The following is a 19,646-nucleotide window of genomic DNA, read 5'->3' on the forward strand; positions in this document are numbered from 1 at the left end:
TTCTCACTACAGATATGTTTCGGTGTCCATATTAACCAATCAACAGTGCGATAACCCTTCACAGCTGGACTAATTTACCATTTTGCCCCTGTAATTACATCCAACTCCTTAAGTACCACTGATTCTTCTAATGAACAATAAGTCATAGCCCTACTATGACAATGTTCTCTCTTGATGTGGCCACTATGTTCAAGACCTGGAATCAGACCTTAAGGGAGCAATCTATCTACTTACCTCTGCTTCGGGGAAGGAGTGAATTTCGTCTTGTGTAACTGAGTTCCCAGCTCCTCAATCAGATAAATCCCCAAAAGGATAGGCTTGTTGAGTTGGCAATCTGGTCATTCTCACCCATACTAATCAAAGGACCCTCTCATATACAGGAGTTTTCAAAACATTCAGGATTAAGGTCATGTCACTTATGGTCGTTATAGTGAGATGTAAGTCTAAATTATCAACGATATTATATAAAGAGACTAATCATCTCGTGGTCCAGTCTTATACAAACTCTTTATATAGGATACCCCCGCTTGCATGTCTCCACATGAATGGTCAGGATCATACCATCTGTAGTAGTTTACAACACTTGTAAACCTCTACAAAGTGGGTCATATCCGTAGTGTCACAAGGATAAGGTATCCCTCCTTTATCCTTATACTACAGACCTTTTAGGTTATTACTTAAGGCATGATCCACTTGTATATCTCATATACATGCTTAAGTTTACATGAAATAACCACGAATCTTAGTTTATTGAATATGAGTAAATGCAAATAAAATAGCTTTTCTTTTATTAATAACAATGTGTACAAAGTTTACAATTACGAGACTCTGGGAGATTAGGACACCAATCCCACAAATTGAGATATGATGTCTGGAGTTCATATGTTTGTGTTTAGGTTGCAAAGTTATTTTGTCTGGGTTGGTTGTAGGAAGGTGGTCATCAAAATTGATTATTGAATATAATTTTTGCCGGAGTTTGTAGTCAGAGGTGGTTGTCGAAGTCTGAAGTTGGTCGCATGAAGATGGTATTGGAGTTGGTCGTTGGAGTTTGTCATTGGATCTGAGGTGGTTTTCGGAGCCCAAAGTTGGTTATCAGAGTGGGTCGCACGAAGGTGGTTGTTGAAATTGATCATCGAATGTGATTTTTGTTGGAGTTTGTAGTCGAAGGTCGTTCTCGAAGCCTAGAGTTGGTCGCACGAAGGTCGTTGTCGAAGTTGGTCATTGAATTTTGTTGTCGAAGGTAATTTTTGGAGCCTGAAATTGGTCGTGCTAAGGTGATCGTCGAAGTTAGTCACCGAGTTGTCATCAAAGGTTGTTGTTGGAGCTCCGAGTTGGTTCCCAAAGTGTGGCAGCAGTAGTCACCGACAACGGTCGATGGGTGGAGCCATTGAAAACAATGAAAGATGAGAGTTGAAGTGAGTTGGTAGAATTGAGATAAATTGGGATGAGTTGGTAAAATAAACCAATTCAACTCCACCCACATTTAAAATTAGTGGACTAAACATTCAACTAACTCAGGTTAGTGAGCCAAACACCCTTATTTTTCTAAAAACACACAAGCTTTTACTAAAATGGGTTGGGCCAAAATTCAGTTATTGAAGACAAAAATGGATTTATTGGCCCATTTTCTCTAATCCCATGGTTATGGATCTGTTAATATCGATCCATGTACTTCTTCTCTCCATATTGTCCAGACTCAGAGAGAGAGAGCAAGCACTGTCGGTCGCTGATGGCTAATCTTTTCATTCTCAACTTCCCAAGTTTCAGTTCCAGCTTAAGGACTGTCTCTGCTTCAGCTTCATCAAATGGTTCCTCTCTCTATCTTTTATCTGATTGTTTTCCCCTCCCTTATTCACTTAAACAGTTGATGAATTGGGTATCATGACGATGAAATGGCAGGTGCTCATCCATTATCAGCAGGGAGTGGCAGCGGCAGTGGCCCAATGATCCTGGAGCTTCCTCTGGAGAAGATACGTAGACCTCTAATGAGGACAAGAGCTAATGACCCCGATAAAGTCAAAGAACTTATGGACAGTATACAAGAAATTGGGCTTCAAGTACCCGTGAGCATTTTCTCCTCTTCACTTCATCATATCTGAATTGAACTTCTTTTTACTCTGTTTCCCGAAATTCAATGCACTGAAATGGCCATAATATTGGGTTTCCATGATTTCTTTTGCTGTTTTCTACTGCGCTTGGTTTGAGTAAGTGAAATCAATTGTAATTATTCTGCATTCTGTTAATCTTTTTCCCTTTAGTTCAACACCGGGTGTGTTGGAGATTCGAACCTCTCATCTTTGGTAGAGGTTATTATCGTCTCAACTAGTTGAGGCATTTGCAGGGTTGTAAAAGAATTTAACTTAGGCTGTGGAATCTGATTGGAAGAATGATTATAATGTGACAATTTTTGTTAGCTTTGGAATTTGATGGGAAGAATGAGGATAATGTAGCAATTTTAACTTGTGCTTTTTGATGAGTTTATGTTCAGAACTGTTCAAATTTGTATTCATAGAAACATATAGTTTTCTTGCAGATTCATTCGTTTAGCTGCTGCTGATGAATTCATATGCTTTATTCTTTTTCCGACTGAAACTTTCAATGTGGTATCAGCCTATCAAGAACTTTCTGATGAGTGATTTTAAATATTCAAAAGTTGAATAGTGGATAGCCATATTTTACTCCTTCAGATTCTGGGGTTAGGTGAATCAATGAAAGCTACCTTTTGGTCCTAATTCCAAATATTGAACTTGATTAGATAGGAATTAGTCATCAAGAAAAAGAACCTTGGATATGACCCAGTTAACTAACCCTCAAGCTGTCCTAAATTTCCCATGAAAGTTTCATTAATTGTTCAGGCAAACTTGAACACCAGGACTCACGATGGAGTCATTTTGTCAGTTAATTATTAAAATTAGTTTACAGTTGTAAATATTGTGGGAAACGTAGCAAAATGACTCATGGACTGAGAGAATTAGGATACAGTGAATTAATCACTAAGGAATTTTTTGCTCAGGAACTTGATCCTTGCCTGCTAAAGTCCATATGTTAAATGCATTAGATGCCCTTTCCTTCTACGGGGATCATTTACTTTTGATATTGTTGATTTGTTAGTACCTGTTATAATCATGAAGATACTAATAGGCATATCAAATAAATATTTATCAGGTGAATGGCTGATATTTATTATGCTGTAGTGGTAACATGTGCCCTAAAGATTTTACAGAAGGGCATTAGGATGTTACTGATTCTCTCTGTTGTGGATGCAGATTGATGTACTTGAAGTTGATGGAGTTTATTATGGTATGTTTATCCTAATCAGTATTTATATTATTTCATTTTGTAGTAAGGTTTCTAGGTTAAACTATCATGTACTTTACAATTCATTCTATATTGGTCTTTGTACTTCCAAAAGTCCAAATTTAATCTTTCTACTTTCAATAAACTGTAAAATTAGCCCTTACTGTTATTGTGAAGTTATTTTTATGGAGTTTGATAAAAAAAAATTTCATTCAAGAAAAGACATAATATGAATATCTTTATGAAGTTAATGACCAATTTTTGAGATTTATGGAAAGTACAAATACTAAAGTGAGATATTTGAAAGATAGAAACTAAAATGGAATAGTCTAACCAAGATAGGTTGGCCTAATGGTCAATAAGGGTCATGTTAATAACAAAGAGGATCAAGCCATGAGGCCACCTATCTAGAATTTTGATATTCTCTGAGTTTTCTTGGCAACCAAATAGTAGGGTTAGAGAAAATTCGGATTTTGTTTCCAATTATGCCATTACAGATTTCCTGGTCTATTTTAGCAGCAAAGATTATTTCCAAAGCATGTTTGGAAAACTGAAATAAAATTTTCATTCCAATTTCAAGTCCATTTTCTATTTTAGTACGTTAATGTTACATCTAGTTTATCATTTTGATGACTAGATTTCCTTCCCATGGCTTTGTAGGTTTCTCTGGTTGTCATCGCTACGAAGCTCATCAACGCCTTGGGCTTCCTACAATCCGCTGCAAAATTCGCCGTGGAACCAAAGAAACCTTGAGGTTTGTTTAACAAAAACTCAGGGCATGTTTAAGAGTGATTTTAAAATGGTTAAAGTCACTTTGTCGTATTCAAAATCATTCCGAAATATATCTTTTAGTCATTCAAAATCAATCTAATATTTGATTTTACACTTTTAAACATGATTTTCACACCACAAATATTGACTTTGAATTATCAAAAATGTGTTTTAGAGTGATTTTGAAAATGACAAAAGTGATTTAAATCATTTCAAAGCCGCCCTCATACATGTCCTTATAAAGGTTAGTTTCTAGTTCTTAATTTTTTCCCCCTTCTCATATTGGAATGCATTGTTTTTCTGTGTCCTTTATCATCTTGCAGGCACCACCTACGTTGAAGTTTCAATAGGTTGCGTTCTGGTAGTAAATTTGCAAGTTCTATCAAACTATTTATCGATTTTAATGCCATAAAAAAGTTATTTCTGGATTCTTAAAACAAGCATGTGTATATATAATGATTGGAAATATTTCAATGTCAAAGTTTACATGTAAATAAACCATTACTTATAGATTCCATTTCAATTTCTAAAACGCTTACCAACAAACGATCATTCTCGATTAATATTATAGGTATATAGAAAACTTTATGTAATAGTAGAACCAAATAAGGTTAAAATATACTTTGGTCCTTGAACGAAATTAACAAATTTAGTCTCTAGACTTTAATTGCAATTTAGATCGTATACTTTCAAACTTATAACAATTATTATAGTTTGTAACAATTTAGTTTCTATCGTGAAAAATATTAGTATGATTTAATAAAATTTCTTATTCGTGTAGATTGATAAATTGGCCAAAAATCAAACTTATTTATAACTATAAAGACTAGGTCTTTATGTAAATAAAATTGACAATTTTGATAAAAAAATTTACGATAGAGACTAAATCATTATAAATTATAAAATACATGAAATAAGTTGTTACTAATTAAAATCGAAGGATTAAATTGTTACAAATTTTAAAGTATAGAAACAAAATAATTATCAATTAAAGTTAATAAATGATTACTTTCACGAGTTCAGAATAAAGGTAATTTTTTAACCTACGAAATAAAGTGACAATGTCATCATACAAGCACGCATCCTATTCGTGTGGGTAGAGTTGGCAAATCGAGGAGGGTATGGGGTCAAATGGGGACTGGGGGGGGCTCCTTCAGAACAGTTCATTTGAATGATAACTTTTCCCATCTACAATCTATCAACACTCTTCATCAAAGGTAATGAAAGATGTGTTTGAAGAGGATAAGTCAAACCTGGAACAAAGTAGATGCCTTTGATTTCAAGAGTCTATCTCATTCTGTCAATCTTCTTTCGATTAAGAGTTTCAGTTGATCAAGGATTGAAGTAACAAAGTTGATCAATTTGAAAATTTCATATGAAAAGTTTTGTAAAATGATGATAAAAAGTGTTTTGAAGAATCATAAACACAGTAGTAAGATCGAAGGAACTACTTCATTTGATTGATATTTAATCTATCATAGAACCTGTAGCAACTTCAGAAGTATATTTTTAACAAAATTCATACAAACTACAATGGCAGAAGAAGAAAATGGAACAAAGAAGGGGGGAAGGATAACTTATGTATTACTATTTGGCAAAGGCAGTTTTACTTGTACGCTAGCGGTCCAGACCTTGAGACAGCAAACCTTGGAAGGGGACTAGGACCTGAGCTGCCTGAAGTTGAACCTTCAACATATTTCGCCTTCCGGCTAGAACTGTAATCCAAAGGGCCCGAACGACGGGCATTCCGGTGTTTAGTTTCAATGCTTCTTGAGCTTCCGCCATCATGATCATAGACAGAACTCTGACTATGCATCATTGATCCCTTGAAGTAACTCAAATCACTACTGCCATACTGAGGAGTAGCATCGCCACGAGGCTGGCGTGGTGCAGGGGATCCATGAGATAGTGACACGACAGGGGAATAACGTGGGGATGGACTGAGGAGTGCCAATGGTGCTGGAGAATTGGCATAGTACTGGCTATATATTGAACGTAGAATGGCGTAAGGAACATACGGCTCCAAAGAGCTTCTTGGAAGGTAAGGTGAGACCTCACAAAGCTGATCAAGAAAGATAAGCTGTGGTACAAGATGAGATCTGTTGGAAAAAGAAGTTAGTACCCAACCTACATATGATGTCGATTAATGATACCGAAAATGCTTACACGTTAAAGGGCACTCTAAATTGAATGTAGAGAAAACTTAAAACTTCAAATTGAGCAGGTTTTTAACATTCAAACAAACAGTTGCCCTCGGAACATAAGCTAAGAAATAAATATGCAAAAATAGATTACCTGTTAGCTTCACTCCATGAATCTAAAATAATTCCAGCAGCAAGTTTTACAAAGAGCTGCATTGTAGACTTTATGCTTGCTTCAACCGATGTAGGACTGTCCGCTTCAGAATTCAATGTTCCACCAGCATGACCATTTGGAAAAGACTGCCTCTGCTCGTGTTCACGATCCAATCTCACGTACTCACTTCCAGCAATCACTGCAGTGATGCACCTGTAACAAGATTTAGTTGAGTTTTGCAAGAGTTTAAAAAAGAATCCAGATTGAACATAAGGCTAAGTTTTCGGAGCTAGAACAACAAGCTAATACTATGAGTTAGGATGGAAGATGTAGTCAAAAAAGTTCACGGGTGTTTGAACTTGGAAACAGTTGTTGTAAGATTAACAAATATGTCATTTCACCTTGCCAGGCAATGAATATTATTGTTGAAGCCTCCCGAATCAACATTGAAGGCAGTTGAATTCCAAATATTAGAAGTCATGAAGGAGGCAAATAAATATGGTAACAAAGCCCACGAACCATCATTTGCACCCCCTACATCTTCCAAAATAGATCTTATCCACTGTGAATCATGATCAGAGATAACTGCAACACTGTTGGCCACTTCTCTCATCCTCCTAATATCCTTTCTTTCAGGTAATGCATCGGGTATATGTTTAACAAAACCAGCTAATAATGAATGAATCAAGGGTGCACTATCTTCGAGAACAATTCCAGCTGCTTCAGCTAAGTTCTGATCAAAAGCCAGAGCTAGACCTGCTTGAATACAGAATCCAATTACTGTCTCCATGTCTACAATTTGCATAATGGATGCATCTCTTTCAACTCGATCACCAGAATGCAGGCTGCTAGCAACTGACTCTAGCACCTCACGGTTAGACCTCAATGATGTGTCGATACAGTTTAAAAGTGCAGCTGTATGTTCTTTTAGCATACGCTCTAGCTTATCCACTCCATAGCCACCAAATATCCGAACAAAGGCTTGCAATTCTCTGGCATCTGTGACAGAGTCAGCAAAATATCCACCCACAGGCCTTGTACTCTTGAAGCATTTGTGAACTGGAGCAAATAGAATTCCAGCACCTGAAGTATCCTTGATGATGTTTTCAATGTACCAGTTACAGACAGCTTCAGCTGCCGATCCTGTTTGTTGCTCTGCTGGCTTCTCAAATGAGTGCAAAGATGAAACTGGACCAGAGCAAGCCTCAGAAAGGAAAACATCTCGTATTCCCTGGGTAAGGTCCATGCTAATATGCTGCTCTGCAAGATAGATAATGCTGATATGCCGACGAATCAAAGATTCTAAAACAGAAGGTCGCTGAAGGTCATTCTCAGTTTTTATTACAGCAAGTAACCTCCTCCTGAAGTTGCCAAGGATGCATTCTCTCATATACTGCAACAAATAGTTTGTAAGCTAGCATGAAGTCGCATGATTCTCTCACATAATGCACAATTCAGAAGGAATCATCAAAATTGACATTGTTTACTATACAAAAGCAGTAACGTTTAAAGAAAAGATAATAGTATAAATAACAAAACAAAGAAATTAACTCCATGAGCTTATTTTTATTTATTTATTTTTTATTATTATTATTATTTTTTTTTTTTTGGGCAAGAAACCGAATTTTCATTGAGGATAATGAGAGAATATACATGAGCATATAATAAAAAACAAAACCCAACAAAAGAAGAAACCTTGGAAAACTACAAAAAGAGACTCCAATCCAACAAAATCGAGCTAAGATCATAAATACTAAAAAACCTAGTGACCGAAGCCCACAGGGAGGCATTAAACCTCTCCACCTCCCAAACTTCATCACCTAACCTAGGACTCTAAAAAAAAACTATTATTTTTATCGAGCCAAACTTCCAAACTTCATGAGCATCCTTGTATTAAACTGAGGTCATGGTTTCAAAGTCAAATTATTAAATCTCACGAGTTGCTTGACTACTAAATGTTGTCAATTCCTTGGAAATTGCCAACTTGGCTTATTAAACCATATGTTTTCAATTCCTTCGATCACCAACTTATTAAATCTCATGAGTTCATTGACTACCAAATATAGTCAATTCTATAACAATCAAATATTATCGGTGCTGAAAATAATTTGTTTTCTTTTTATTATTATTATTCTTTTAAACAGAAACATAACTTTTCATTGAATTAATGAAAAGTAGCTAATGCTCAAAATACAATTAAATAAAAGCAAAGCAAGAATACAACAACGTGACTAAGCTAGAAAAAATAATGGCATTCCAATTTAAACATAGGTCTTGAATCGAAAATTCTGCAAAAAACTTGGAAAGAGAACACCACGAGGAGGCTTTAACTCGAGCAGCATCAAACAATCAAACCATGTCGTTGGTTTCTTTCAAACCAAATTTCAGAGAATGACTTTAACCACATTAGACCATGATATATAAGACTTAGGCTTCAGGGAGAAATTCAGAAGATTCCCGTACTAAGAGATGATGAATTAGGGAGTCGATTCAATTTCGTATATACTTAGAAGAACTCTTTCCTGACGAGGACATTCTAGTCAATAATTTAGAAAATCTGATGTTATTTTATTGAAGCGTCCAAAATAACATGTACTCTCTCAATATATCTCTTAGCAGTCAGCACGATGAGATCAAGTATACTATAAGATAATCTGTTATTCTTCTTGTTATCATATAATTTGTCCTTTAATGTCTAAAAATAAAAAATCAATCATACCAGGTAGGGCATGGACTAGAATATTAATAAATTCTTTTGTTCTTTTTGCCATGTACTAGAAAAAGCTGTCTGGTCCAATTTGGCTGCTTTCTCAGAGAAAGGGTATAAAGAAGCGTGGAGCTGATTTTAAATGCTCGTTGGAACTGTGACATTACTCCCATATTATAAAGGACGGGAAAACTGGATAAGGAAAAAGAAAAGATGTGAAAAGCAATCATATCATACCTCCCTCAGAACAAAAACATGATTTAGAACACATATAGGCTCCATATCATTCAGAACAGAGCATAGATTGGTCAACCTTTGCATTGCAGCTTCAAGCCTGTCAGAGGAAATGTTATAAGACTGACTTCATTTGATTGAATGATAAAATTAACAACGCATCAAAAGATGGTTTTTTTTCCCCTTCTTTTCCATAAGAAACACAGAGCATAGGAAACAGTAAAAACAGAGCATAAAATTTCTAGACAATATCATTCACCAAACTGAGCAAACTTTGAATCATGTATTACTAGCCAAAAAGAATCCGTTGCTAAACCACTTCACAGGTTAATATCTTTAATGCTACCCCAAAAGCAATAAAGTCTATCAAATTTATGTGGGTTTTTTTCTTTCTTTTCATGAATAACTGAACTTATATAGAAAATAAAAAATGAAGAATATACAATCATACAAACAAACAAACAAAAAAACCACAAAAGGGAGTCAAACTATACAAAGGGGCTCCAGTCAAGAAAATAAGACTTAAGAGGGTAATTAATTACAAAAGGGCTTTGGCACGCCCAATGAGAGACATAGAATGTAACAAGGGACCAAATGTTGTTAGAAGACCTCTCCCGCCCCCTGAAGATTCCATTATTTCTCTCTCAACCCAAAAACCCCACTGTGCCACAAAATTGCACATACTGTAAAATATTTATTGATTCCTTTCAAGTTAGGTCATCAGCGGATTGGAATATTTTTTTAAGACCACCAATTCCTTGAAAATTTTAAAACAAAGGAACAAGCCAAAGTTATAACAAAGAAAACAGCTTACATTTTGATTGAACCATTATTTTCAGGATAGCTTTCATAGCCAGGCAAGGGAAAACCAGCTGCTCCTTTTGGAGATTTAGTCAAAGGAATTGCAGCTCTCGAAGCATAATTTAGAAAAGAAGCTGCTTGCTCTGGCAGAAGCTGAAATTTCTTAAAGCATTAGGCTCAGGAATGATTATTTACAAAAATAAATGAAGAAAGAAATTTGATTAAGCAAATGATAATGGTGCCTCAAATGTTGGATATCACAATATACAAGTACCTGAATCTCTAGGGCACCAAATCCTCCTTCAGAGTCAAGGATATTAATTAATCCCTCCAAACCACCCATAATAGACTCAATTAGAGATTCTACATAGAGTACAGCGTCCCTGCCAATTCTGGTGACCTGCCATGCACTTCAAATCACAAATGCTTCTACGAAATATTTGATTGAGTATGCAATAAGGAAATGAAATCGTAGGTGGATATGAATATGAACCAAATAAAACTCCCCAAGATAATAATCATCATAAGGCTCATCCCATCACCACTACAAGATGTCTCTAAAGACATATTGTTAACATATACAGACAGATATCCATCTGGAAATGAGGAATAATCTAAGAATTCTCATTTTTAACACCCATTCTCTACTTTTAAGATATCAACATCAACAACCTTAAATGTTTCTATTACAAAAGAAACATCAACATCAACCTTCAATCCAACAAACCTTCAGTTAATCCTTCACAAGATTTTAAAACGGTGTTGTATATGTACATTAACATTTACCATATACTTCTCATTCCAGTTGAGAGGATTTGAAGGTGTATGGTACTGTTCCAAGTTCCAATGGCAAAGTAAAGAAACAAAGAAGGCCACGTTAGAGCAGGCACACATTGACTTACAGCAGTTCCCACACTTTCACCTTGGCCCCAAGTTGGGATCTTGGGAGGGGCTACTTTTAGGCCTCTCATTACACATAATAAGAAGACATAAGAAGTTGAGGGTAAGAATGGAAAATAAGGCAGCAAGAAGGGAAGTTGCTATCAGTTTTCGTTATGGAGAAAGTTGTATAAAGACCATAAAGTTTCATTCTAGAGAAGGCCAGAAGGTAGGGCTCTCAAATTAGATGCCCCAATCTTTCCTTCAGAAGTCTTCACATCATAATATTAAGCCATGTACACAACTGGCTTGCCATTCTTCTTCTGTGATCATGAAGCTGGTTCCCACCAAGTTGGGGGGACCGGAATTCAGCTTATATTCTGATGTGTATTTCATTTGGCATATCTATATAGTTGTAGAAGTGAGAAACCAAGCTTCCATTGAGGTAATATTACTCGGGGTCCTTGTCCCTTCAGATTTGAGAATTCATGGCTCAAAATTCCATCTTTTCATACTTTGGTGGAGGATTGGATTGGTGGAACCTTCACCCAATTACTGATTGGCCTGGTCATGGTTTCATGATGAAATTACAAGGACTGAAATCTGTTATTCATGAATGGAACACTAATCATCATAATGAAGCTTCAAATCTGCCCTCCCTTGTTGCTCAATCAACACATCTGGATGAGATGGAGGATAGAGCTCTACTAAATGAGGAACAGATTATTCGACAACGTTTGCTTCGTGATCAGATTGAAATTTTGACCGTTCAAGATCATATCTATCGGCAACAACAATGTAAGTTAAAATGGCTGCTTGACGGGGATGAAAATACCTGTTTCTTTCATAGAATTGTTGCTGCCCGCGGTGGTAAAAGTACGTGTTAGGTATCTGATTCCTACACTTCAGCAAACCCAACAAGATAGGACAAGAACAGACCAAGAGCTCTGATAGTGATATTATTGAAATAGAGAAAATATGCAGTAAACACAAAGTAGAAAAATAGAAAAGATAGTGAAGATCTCCTCACGGCAAACCAAGGAGGTGTGCAGCAAGAAATGAAAAAAGAAACACCTACCCAGCCAATTTGAGAGGGCTGGAATTCTCTCCTTCAAGAACTGCCTCAGCTTTGGCTCTCCTCAAAATTGTTCCCTGCCTTTGCCTTCATCACCCCTGCTTTTAAAGAGTCTTAGTGGTCCCCTCTTCTCTCTCCATTCTGTTATTTCCATTTTCCTCATTATTCCCTTCCTCTCTCCATACGGTTAGGCCCCTTTAATTCCCTATCCTTGGTGTAATTCCCCCTCTACCCCTCCTTTTATATGTATTAATAATGGGAGGTCTAACAGTACAATTACTGAAATTCTATCAAGGGGTGGTACTAGTTTAATAACTGCTCAAGATATTGAGGCTGAATTTCTTGATTTCTACTCATCTCTTTTTACTAAAGACAACTCAGCGATTTCTTCCAACCAACCTAGATTGGTGCCCAATTACCTTCTCGCAAGCTGCTGATTTAGAGCGCCCCTTTATTGAAGAGGAGGTATACTTAGCTATCTCCTCTCTTGGCACCAGTAAATCTCCTAGCCCTAATGGTTTTACTGCTGAATTTTTTAAATTCTTTTGGACCACTATTAAATCTGATATGATGCACCTGATTCATGATTTTTATACCTCTGGGGTTATATATGTTAAGTTGAATGAAACTATGTTTGCTTGATATCTAAGAAAGTGGATTCTAAATCTATTGACCAATTAGTCTCATCCCTTGTGCCTACAAAATCTTGGCTCGTGTCCTTTCAAATCGTCTTAAGATGGTTCTCTCTTCTATTGTAGCTAAAAATCAGCTTGCTTTCGTGGCTAACTGGAAAATTCTTGATGCTTCACTGATGGCTAATGAGCTCATTGAAGATTGGGATTTTCTAGACTTTGTGCTTGCGGTTAAAGGTTTGGTTTGTCTTTAGCGTCAATGGATCAGAGGTTATGCCATTAGTGCATATTACTCCATGATTATTGATGGTTTCCTCCATGGGAAGATTATTACATCTCGTGGTATCAGACAAGGAGATCCTCTTTCTCCCTTCTTATTTATTTTACTTGTTGATTGCCTGAGTCGTCTATTGATCATAGCTCCTCTTGGGTCTTACTGTTGCTCACCCTATTGGAAATTCAAATTTTTCTCTGAATCATTTACAATTTGCAAATGATACTCTATTGTTTTTCGTTGCTGATCGGCAGGCCATACAACACTTATTTGATATTGTTCGTATTTTTTAATGTGCTTCAAGTCTTCGAATTAATTCCACTAAGAGTGAGCTTCTTCGCATTCATGTATCTGACTCTAACAAAAAGGGGTCTCTGGCCAACTACTTACCTTGGGCTTCCATTGCGTGGCAATTCTAGCTTTGTGAAATTCTGGCATCCGGTGGTGGAGAGATTTCAACATGAACTTCATAATTGGAAGTGCGCATACATTTCAAAAGGTCATAGACACACGCTTATATAGGCTACTCTCTCAAATCTCCCTATTTATTATTTCTCTTAATTTAAGGCTCCTATGTCCATCATTAACTGCCTTGATAAGATGATTCAGGACTTCTTTTGGAAAGGTACCAGTGGTGATAGAGGTATGCATAATGTGAATTGGGTGATTTCTTAGCATCCTCAGCTTTTGGGTGGCCTTGGTATTAGAAATTTTCAGCATCGTAATTCTGCTCTTCTTGCGAAATAGACTTAACCTTTTTTATCTGAACGTGATATGTTATGGAGAAACCTTATTGTGGCTAAATATTATTCTTCTAAGTGTATTTGGCCAACTTCGATATATCGTGGTTCTTGTAAAGCTCCCTGAAGGTTTATTTGTCATTTTATTGATTTGATTGCCTTTCGTATTCGTCTTCAGATTGGTAATGGTATTTCTACTTCCTTTTAGCATGACTCCTGGCTTGATTGTGGTGTCCTTTCCACAACGTACCCGAGGCTTTACCATATCACTCAACAATCGGAGGCCGCTGTGGCTAATGTGTGGGTTCCATCCACTAATGCTGGGATTTAAGCCTAAGACGTCATCTTACAAAAATGGAAATTTTAGAATGGGCCTCTTTGTCCAATCATTTGCTTTCTATCAATATTTGATCCTCTCCTAACGTTTGGATATGGCTCCTTGATTCCTCTTTGACATTTACTATTAAATCTCTGATGGCTGATTTGGTAGGTACCATGGATTCAATTTTGTCTGATCTTTATTCAGTCATTTGGAAAGACAATTATCCAAAAAGGATTAAAAAATTTCTTTGGAAGCTTAGGTGGGGTGTCATTAATACTGCAAACCACTTACAGCGTCACATGTCTTATATGGCTCTTTCTCCTTCCTGGTGTCATGTGTTGTGATCAAGCTGAATCTCCGATCCACTTGTTTTTTCACTGTTCCTTTGCTGCTAATTTTGGGCTACTATTTTGCCTGCTTTTGGTTGGTCTTTCACATGCCCTAATTCTATTTCTGATGCATTAGCTTGCTTGTTGGTAGGTCATCCTTTTGATGGTACAAAGAAATTGATTTGGTTGGCTCTCTTGTATGATTTCTTTGGAGTTTATGGGGTGCAAGGAATAGACATCTTTTTCATGGATCTCTACCTTTAATCATTTCATGGACTCTGTATTATATATGGCTTTTTCCTGGTGTAAAACAAAGCACCGTTTTACTCAGTTTAGTCTATAGACCTTCTCCCATAACCTCTCAACCCCTAAAATTTCTACTATTCCTCTTGAGATAAATACCCCACAATACAGCAAAGAAAATATAGTAGTATTAAGGGTCAAGGACTGCCCTAATCCCAGAAGGGAGGATTTATAAGAAGGAAGATGTGTTTAACAATTACCTCTTCTGGAACAATTGGTGAAGCACACTCGGGAAAACTACTGGCAATGCCAAGCCATGCACAGCAATGTTGAGGTCGCCCTTCAGGTCCAAACATTGTATTTCTAAAGACCTTTCGAAAAATAGAGGCATATTCATTAGAAAATTATCAGTGCCTTTACAAATTAAGCATAACATTCAAACTATAACTCCAAATATATAGGTAATAAGAACCATACAGTTCTTGAAAACAAGAACTCACTGCTGTAAGGTGCTGGTGGTAGAAGTATAGTCTTTTAAGACTTCCGTGCTTTGATAATTGGGATTCTAGCTCGTCAACACATCTGCTATGATACAGAATATGAATATCAACATTTTGTGCTACAAGTGGCTGAATAATGTTCATCCCGTTACTTATTTCATTTTGTTCAACGTGATAAAAAGTTTTTCATTAAAATTGATGGAAGTACAAAAGACAGTGGCCTTAACGCCTAAGAGGCGCAATACGACTCCACTGAAGAAAGGGCCAGCTAAAAAATCATACAAGGCAGAAGCACAAAGAAAGAATGAAATACAAATAACTTCCAATTACCTTCATACAAGAATCATATCAGAACATACGAATACCCAAAGGTATTAAATTGAATGTAGAGCTCAACCTCCTGATCAAAAGGAATTTATACCAAAACTTCTCCAATTATGTTCTAGCCAAATCATATTTTTTACATGAGGCTCACACCTCACTGGGTTTTCTTTTCATATTTTCTGAATTTTTTAACAGAAGTTAAAAATATCCTTCAGAAATCTTCTCTTTTTCGTATAGTCACTTACAAAACCTCTAATATTTTAAAATATTCATTAATCCTTATATATATATAATATCTACATTTTTCTATTGGGTGCCAAAAAACCTGCTTTCTTTTTGTGCTTCACACTGACTCAAAAGGGTTATTACAATTTATTGTGCCTTGCATTTTATATTAAAAATAGTAAAAAGAATAAAGAATGTATTGTGGATGGATCTCTTTGGAACTTAAGGACACAATTGTACAACATATAGTACATATATTTTTCAAGGAAGGTCATGTGTCTGTCTCTTTGACCAAGGATATTTGGAGTCTTCCATTGTTCATGATCATACAGATTTTAGATACCTTCCAGTTCTGCAGCCTTATCACCATTTTTCCATTACTCCGATTTTTAGACAGGTTGTATTCTAGTTTCACAACTTATACTCCATAAAGCATAAAATAGGATAAGTTAATACTTTTAACTTTAACCTAACTATAACTCCATTCTTTAGAATGAAGATTGAATATTATCGATGAGACATGATAGCACACAAAATACGTTATTTTTAGGCTGTAGTTTTAGCTAGTTTTTGGATTAAAATCAATACTTTCACGAGTTTAATTGTTTATATTATAGCATAGGATTCGAGCAATTTGAGCAATAATGATTATTTGCACAAAAAATATGGATAAATTGAGCTAAAAAGACATATAAGAGAGTGTTGTAAGAAGAATTCCCAAGTGGATTGGGTCAATGATATACACAACGTCTTGCTGAAAAATGCAAGCACCCAAGTCATTAGACCCGATAGGGTATTGTCGAGACGTTGCCTATAGCGATGAGGCATTAGGAATGTTGATACAAAATCAAGGTTGAGGCACACGTGTGTTTTCTGAGGGAAATTCCTGACTTTTTATAGACAGCATCGAGACGTTGCTAAGGGTCTTCTATATATTCTTATTTTTCTGTTGAATTTGTGGAGGCCAATTGAAGAGGAAAAAATCCTGCTCAATTTATGCTCAATTCAGAAGATTTAAAGAGTATTCTTGAAAGCCAAGGAATGGAATCAAGACTCAAGATTGCAGACTCCATAATGGCAACGAGCTTGGTACGTTTCGTTTAGGGTTCTTTTTCCCCTTTTTAATTTAGTAGTCTTTTAACTTTGTAGGGAAGTTTTTGTTTGTGATATTGAATGAAGAAACTCTATTTTAGAGATTTGATGTATTGTTTTAGACGTTTCCATTTCTTGATTTAATTAATAAGTTATTTCAAATTGCAACAATTCATTCATGTGTTTGTATGCTTAATGCTTTTAATTTCTTGATCAAAGATTAACTTCTTAGTTCTTACTTTGTTTAAGTTTTAGCTCAAGAGGGTGAAATTTAGATTAGAACAACAAATGCATGATTGTAAGTAAAATGTTGCACAGAAGTGGTGATTTTCTAGTAGAAGTTGTTAATTACTTTACTAAAGAGAGTCCTGAGTTCCTATAGTGACAGATAGGAACGGTCTACTTGAAGTGACAGATGGGAGAGATCAAGGATACTATTAAGAATTGCTAACAAAAACTTTGTTAATGCCTTGCTTGTTCGTAGGAAATAGACTAGGAGGTTGATTTTACAAATCAGTGGGAGAATTAACTAGCTTGGGAGAAAAAGTTAATAACAATAATAACATCTTCTTGGCTTATGTTTATTGCATTATAAAAGTAGTCTATTTAATTGATTTAGTTTATTGTTGAATGCATAAAATCACTTTTCTAAGGCATCTTTTCTAATTGTCACCTTAACTTAGGAGTATGAGTAGTTCTAGTTTAATCAAACTTTTCTGTTAGGCTCTCTAGATAAAATAAAGGGTTAGTAACTACGGTACGTCAGATTAGAAAGCCAATCCTAAGGACAATACTCAAACACAGTTCACTATGTCAAAACTTGACACTATGTGCAGTTTTGTATGCTGTAAAAAAAATCACGCAACAAGACACTCTTAAGAAAGATACTATCATGCAAGAAATTGAACATATCAAATGTTAGATTAGATTACTCAAAGTTCAATAGAATTTTGATCAACGAAACTCAAACAATGGTGCGGTTACAAGCCAGTTACAATTCAGAGTTATAGGTAGATAGAGAACCTGGACCAATTATATGCAGCATTTCCTTCGGATAATAAGCCCTCTTTCCCAGTGGAAACAGTTGCCTTCTCCAAGTGTCTAATGTTAATAGAAGACCGAGAAGATGTGACAATCATCAATACTGACAGCCAATCCTTCCGAAAATCCTATCAATGGAGAGAACAACCATTTCAAAATCTGCTTGCACATAAGAATGATAAATATCTGCTAGCACATAAGAATGATGAATATTGAACAAGCACTGTAGACACAAAAAATATTCAACTTAAATTACCTTAATTGTATATACCATACGTCTGGTTAATCTTATTGGCTTCTTTAAAATTATTTTTTTTTTCTTTAGAACACTTGGAAGGTTCAAACCAATAGAAATAGTGATACTCCAAAGTTAAAATAATTTAACCTCTTAGACATTAAACTAATTGTTTTTCCTATTCAATACAATTAGCAAAATGTTTTAAGGAGAAAAACTCATAGAAAATTCAACAGAAAAATGGTGGCTAAGAGAAATAAGAACAATTTACGGAGGAAATGCAAGGAGTGGAGCTATTGAGGCTTTGCTGCCTTTTTTGGAACAGGCTGCATCAAAATGCTCCTTTTGATTATTCTATTAACAAAGCGCACAGCCACTTATGTTTCTTAAAAATAAAAATAAAATCCAGCACTTACCAAATAACCAACCAAATAAGGTCTGTAATATTAGGAAAAAAATGTCTAGAAACTCCATCTTTTTTATGATTACTACAATATGTACGAATAAAGTTCAGATGCTGTTTCCAAGATTCCTTACTGAGAGATCACATGTAAGTGTAGATATGTTTTCACCCTGGGGTTTAGGTATGCTTTCAAGGTGAAGAACAATTTGCTGAAAAAGTCCCTTTAAACTGGCATCTAAGTCAAGAGCCACCATCCCAGGAGTGCCCAACAAAAACCGAATTCTACCAGCACAAGAAGAAAGATATGATAATGCATAACCTCGAATTGCTGCACACAAACATATATAAATTTGTCAAAAAAAAAAAAAAAAAATACACATTAGAGCGCTTATATTATTGGTAGCTATTTGTTTGTGTATCTATCTTAAGAGTATCTAGACCTGCTTACTAACTCTTTCCAAGACAACCACCTCACCTTCAATCATTAGGATTTTAATATCTTACATAGGTGACCACCTAGAGATTGAAACCATTCTACGTGTTACTAGAATTACAACCTATTCGAGAACTTAGTTCTCCCCAAAGACCATTTCTATAATATATCTATTGTCTGATTCTCTACCTCCATTTACTCAACTCAAACAAACTTGTTATCTAATAAATAATATATCTCAAATATTCTAATTTTTAATAATCCCAACATATTCTTAGATAGATTTAATCATCTTTAAGTCCATTTTTCCTTTACCAATGGATTTGAATATTAGTTTGATTGGTGAAATTCAGTAGGTGACTATTACAATTGAAATGAATGAAAAATAAGTGGAATCCTACCATTGTAATTCAAAACTATTTTTTGTTTCTTAGAACAAAAAATGTAAGAACATGCTTGGTTAATTGTGATACCGCCAACACCATATTCGAATGTCACTCACCTCAAAGGTGTAAGCTGCTTATTCCTTCTTAACATTTATTTATGAACAGTAGGAAAATCAATTTAACCACAACAGCTATATTTGGTACATATTATGTGGAGAGTAATACATTTTGTTCACAATAATCTATGACTTAAAATAGCTGTTCAGATGCATAATGCATTGACCCACCTGCAATATACTTGCGTACTAAACAACAAAGGCGATCCATTCCATCTATCAAGAATCCAATAGTTGGATCACTAGGATCCTGCAAACAAAATTTAGTTGAAATCAAACACTTGACATTTTG

The 19,646-nt window shown here is 35.6% G+C and overlaps 2 protein-coding genes across 5 annotated transcripts in view; one reads left to right on the top strand and one right to left on the bottom strand.

The window, feature by feature from the left end:
* The first annotated feature begins 1,653 nt into the window (after positions 1 to 1,653).
* On the top strand, positions 1,654 to 4,591 carry LOC120083365 (sulfiredoxin, chloroplastic/mitochondrial). The gene is made up of 5 exons (XM_039039096.1): positions 1,654 to 1,808; positions 1,900 to 2,063; positions 3,267 to 3,300; positions 3,958 to 4,051; positions 4,392 to 4,591. The coding sequence occupies exons 1-5, from the start codon at positions 1,667 to 1,669 to the stop codon at positions 4,405 to 4,407; spliced, it is 450 nt and encodes a 149-aa protein (XP_038895024.1). The 5' UTR covers positions 1,654 to 1,666; the 3' UTR covers positions 4,408 to 4,591.
* Positions 4,592 to 5,518: 927 nt separating this feature from the next.
* The window catches only part of LOC120082970 (protein NAP1), a 28,231-nt gene continuing 14,103 nt past the window's right edge, over positions 5,519 to 19,646 (bottom strand). Inside the window, exons 14-24 of one of the 4 annotated variants that reach the window (XM_039038426.1) lie at positions 19,526 to 19,604; positions 18,554 to 18,747; positions 17,764 to 17,909; positions 15,100 to 15,181; positions 14,860 to 14,970; positions 10,380 to 10,505; positions 10,119 to 10,258; positions 9,308 to 9,404; positions 6,765 to 7,756; positions 6,364 to 6,576; positions 5,519 to 6,167 (exon numbers count right to left, since the gene is read on the bottom strand). In XM_039038426.1, coding sequence (XP_038894354.1) covers positions 5,675 to 6,167; positions 6,364 to 6,576; positions 6,765 to 7,756; positions 9,308 to 9,404; positions 10,119 to 10,258; positions 10,380 to 10,505; positions 14,860 to 14,970; positions 15,100 to 15,181; positions 17,764 to 17,909; positions 18,554 to 18,747; positions 19,526 to 19,604 — 2,673 coding nt within the window. In that variant the 3' untranslated portion in view covers positions 5,519 to 5,674. Of the gene's footprint in view, positions 6,168 to 6,363; positions 6,577 to 6,764; positions 7,757 to 9,307; positions 9,405 to 10,118; positions 10,259 to 10,379; positions 10,506 to 14,859; positions 14,971 to 15,099; positions 15,185 to 17,763; positions 17,910 to 18,553; positions 18,748 to 19,525; positions 19,605 to 19,646 lie in introns of those variants that run through there. The other 3 variants (XM_039038425.1, XM_039038427.1, XM_039038428.1) reach the window with 3 other exon arrangements.

This window comes from Benincasa hispida, chromosome 8 (genome assembly GCF_009727055.1).
Source record: "Benincasa hispida cultivar B227 chromosome 8, ASM972705v1, whole genome shotgun sequence".
Classification (NCBI taxonomy): domain Eukaryota; kingdom Viridiplantae; phylum Streptophyta; class Magnoliopsida; order Cucurbitales; family Cucurbitaceae; genus Benincasa; species Benincasa hispida.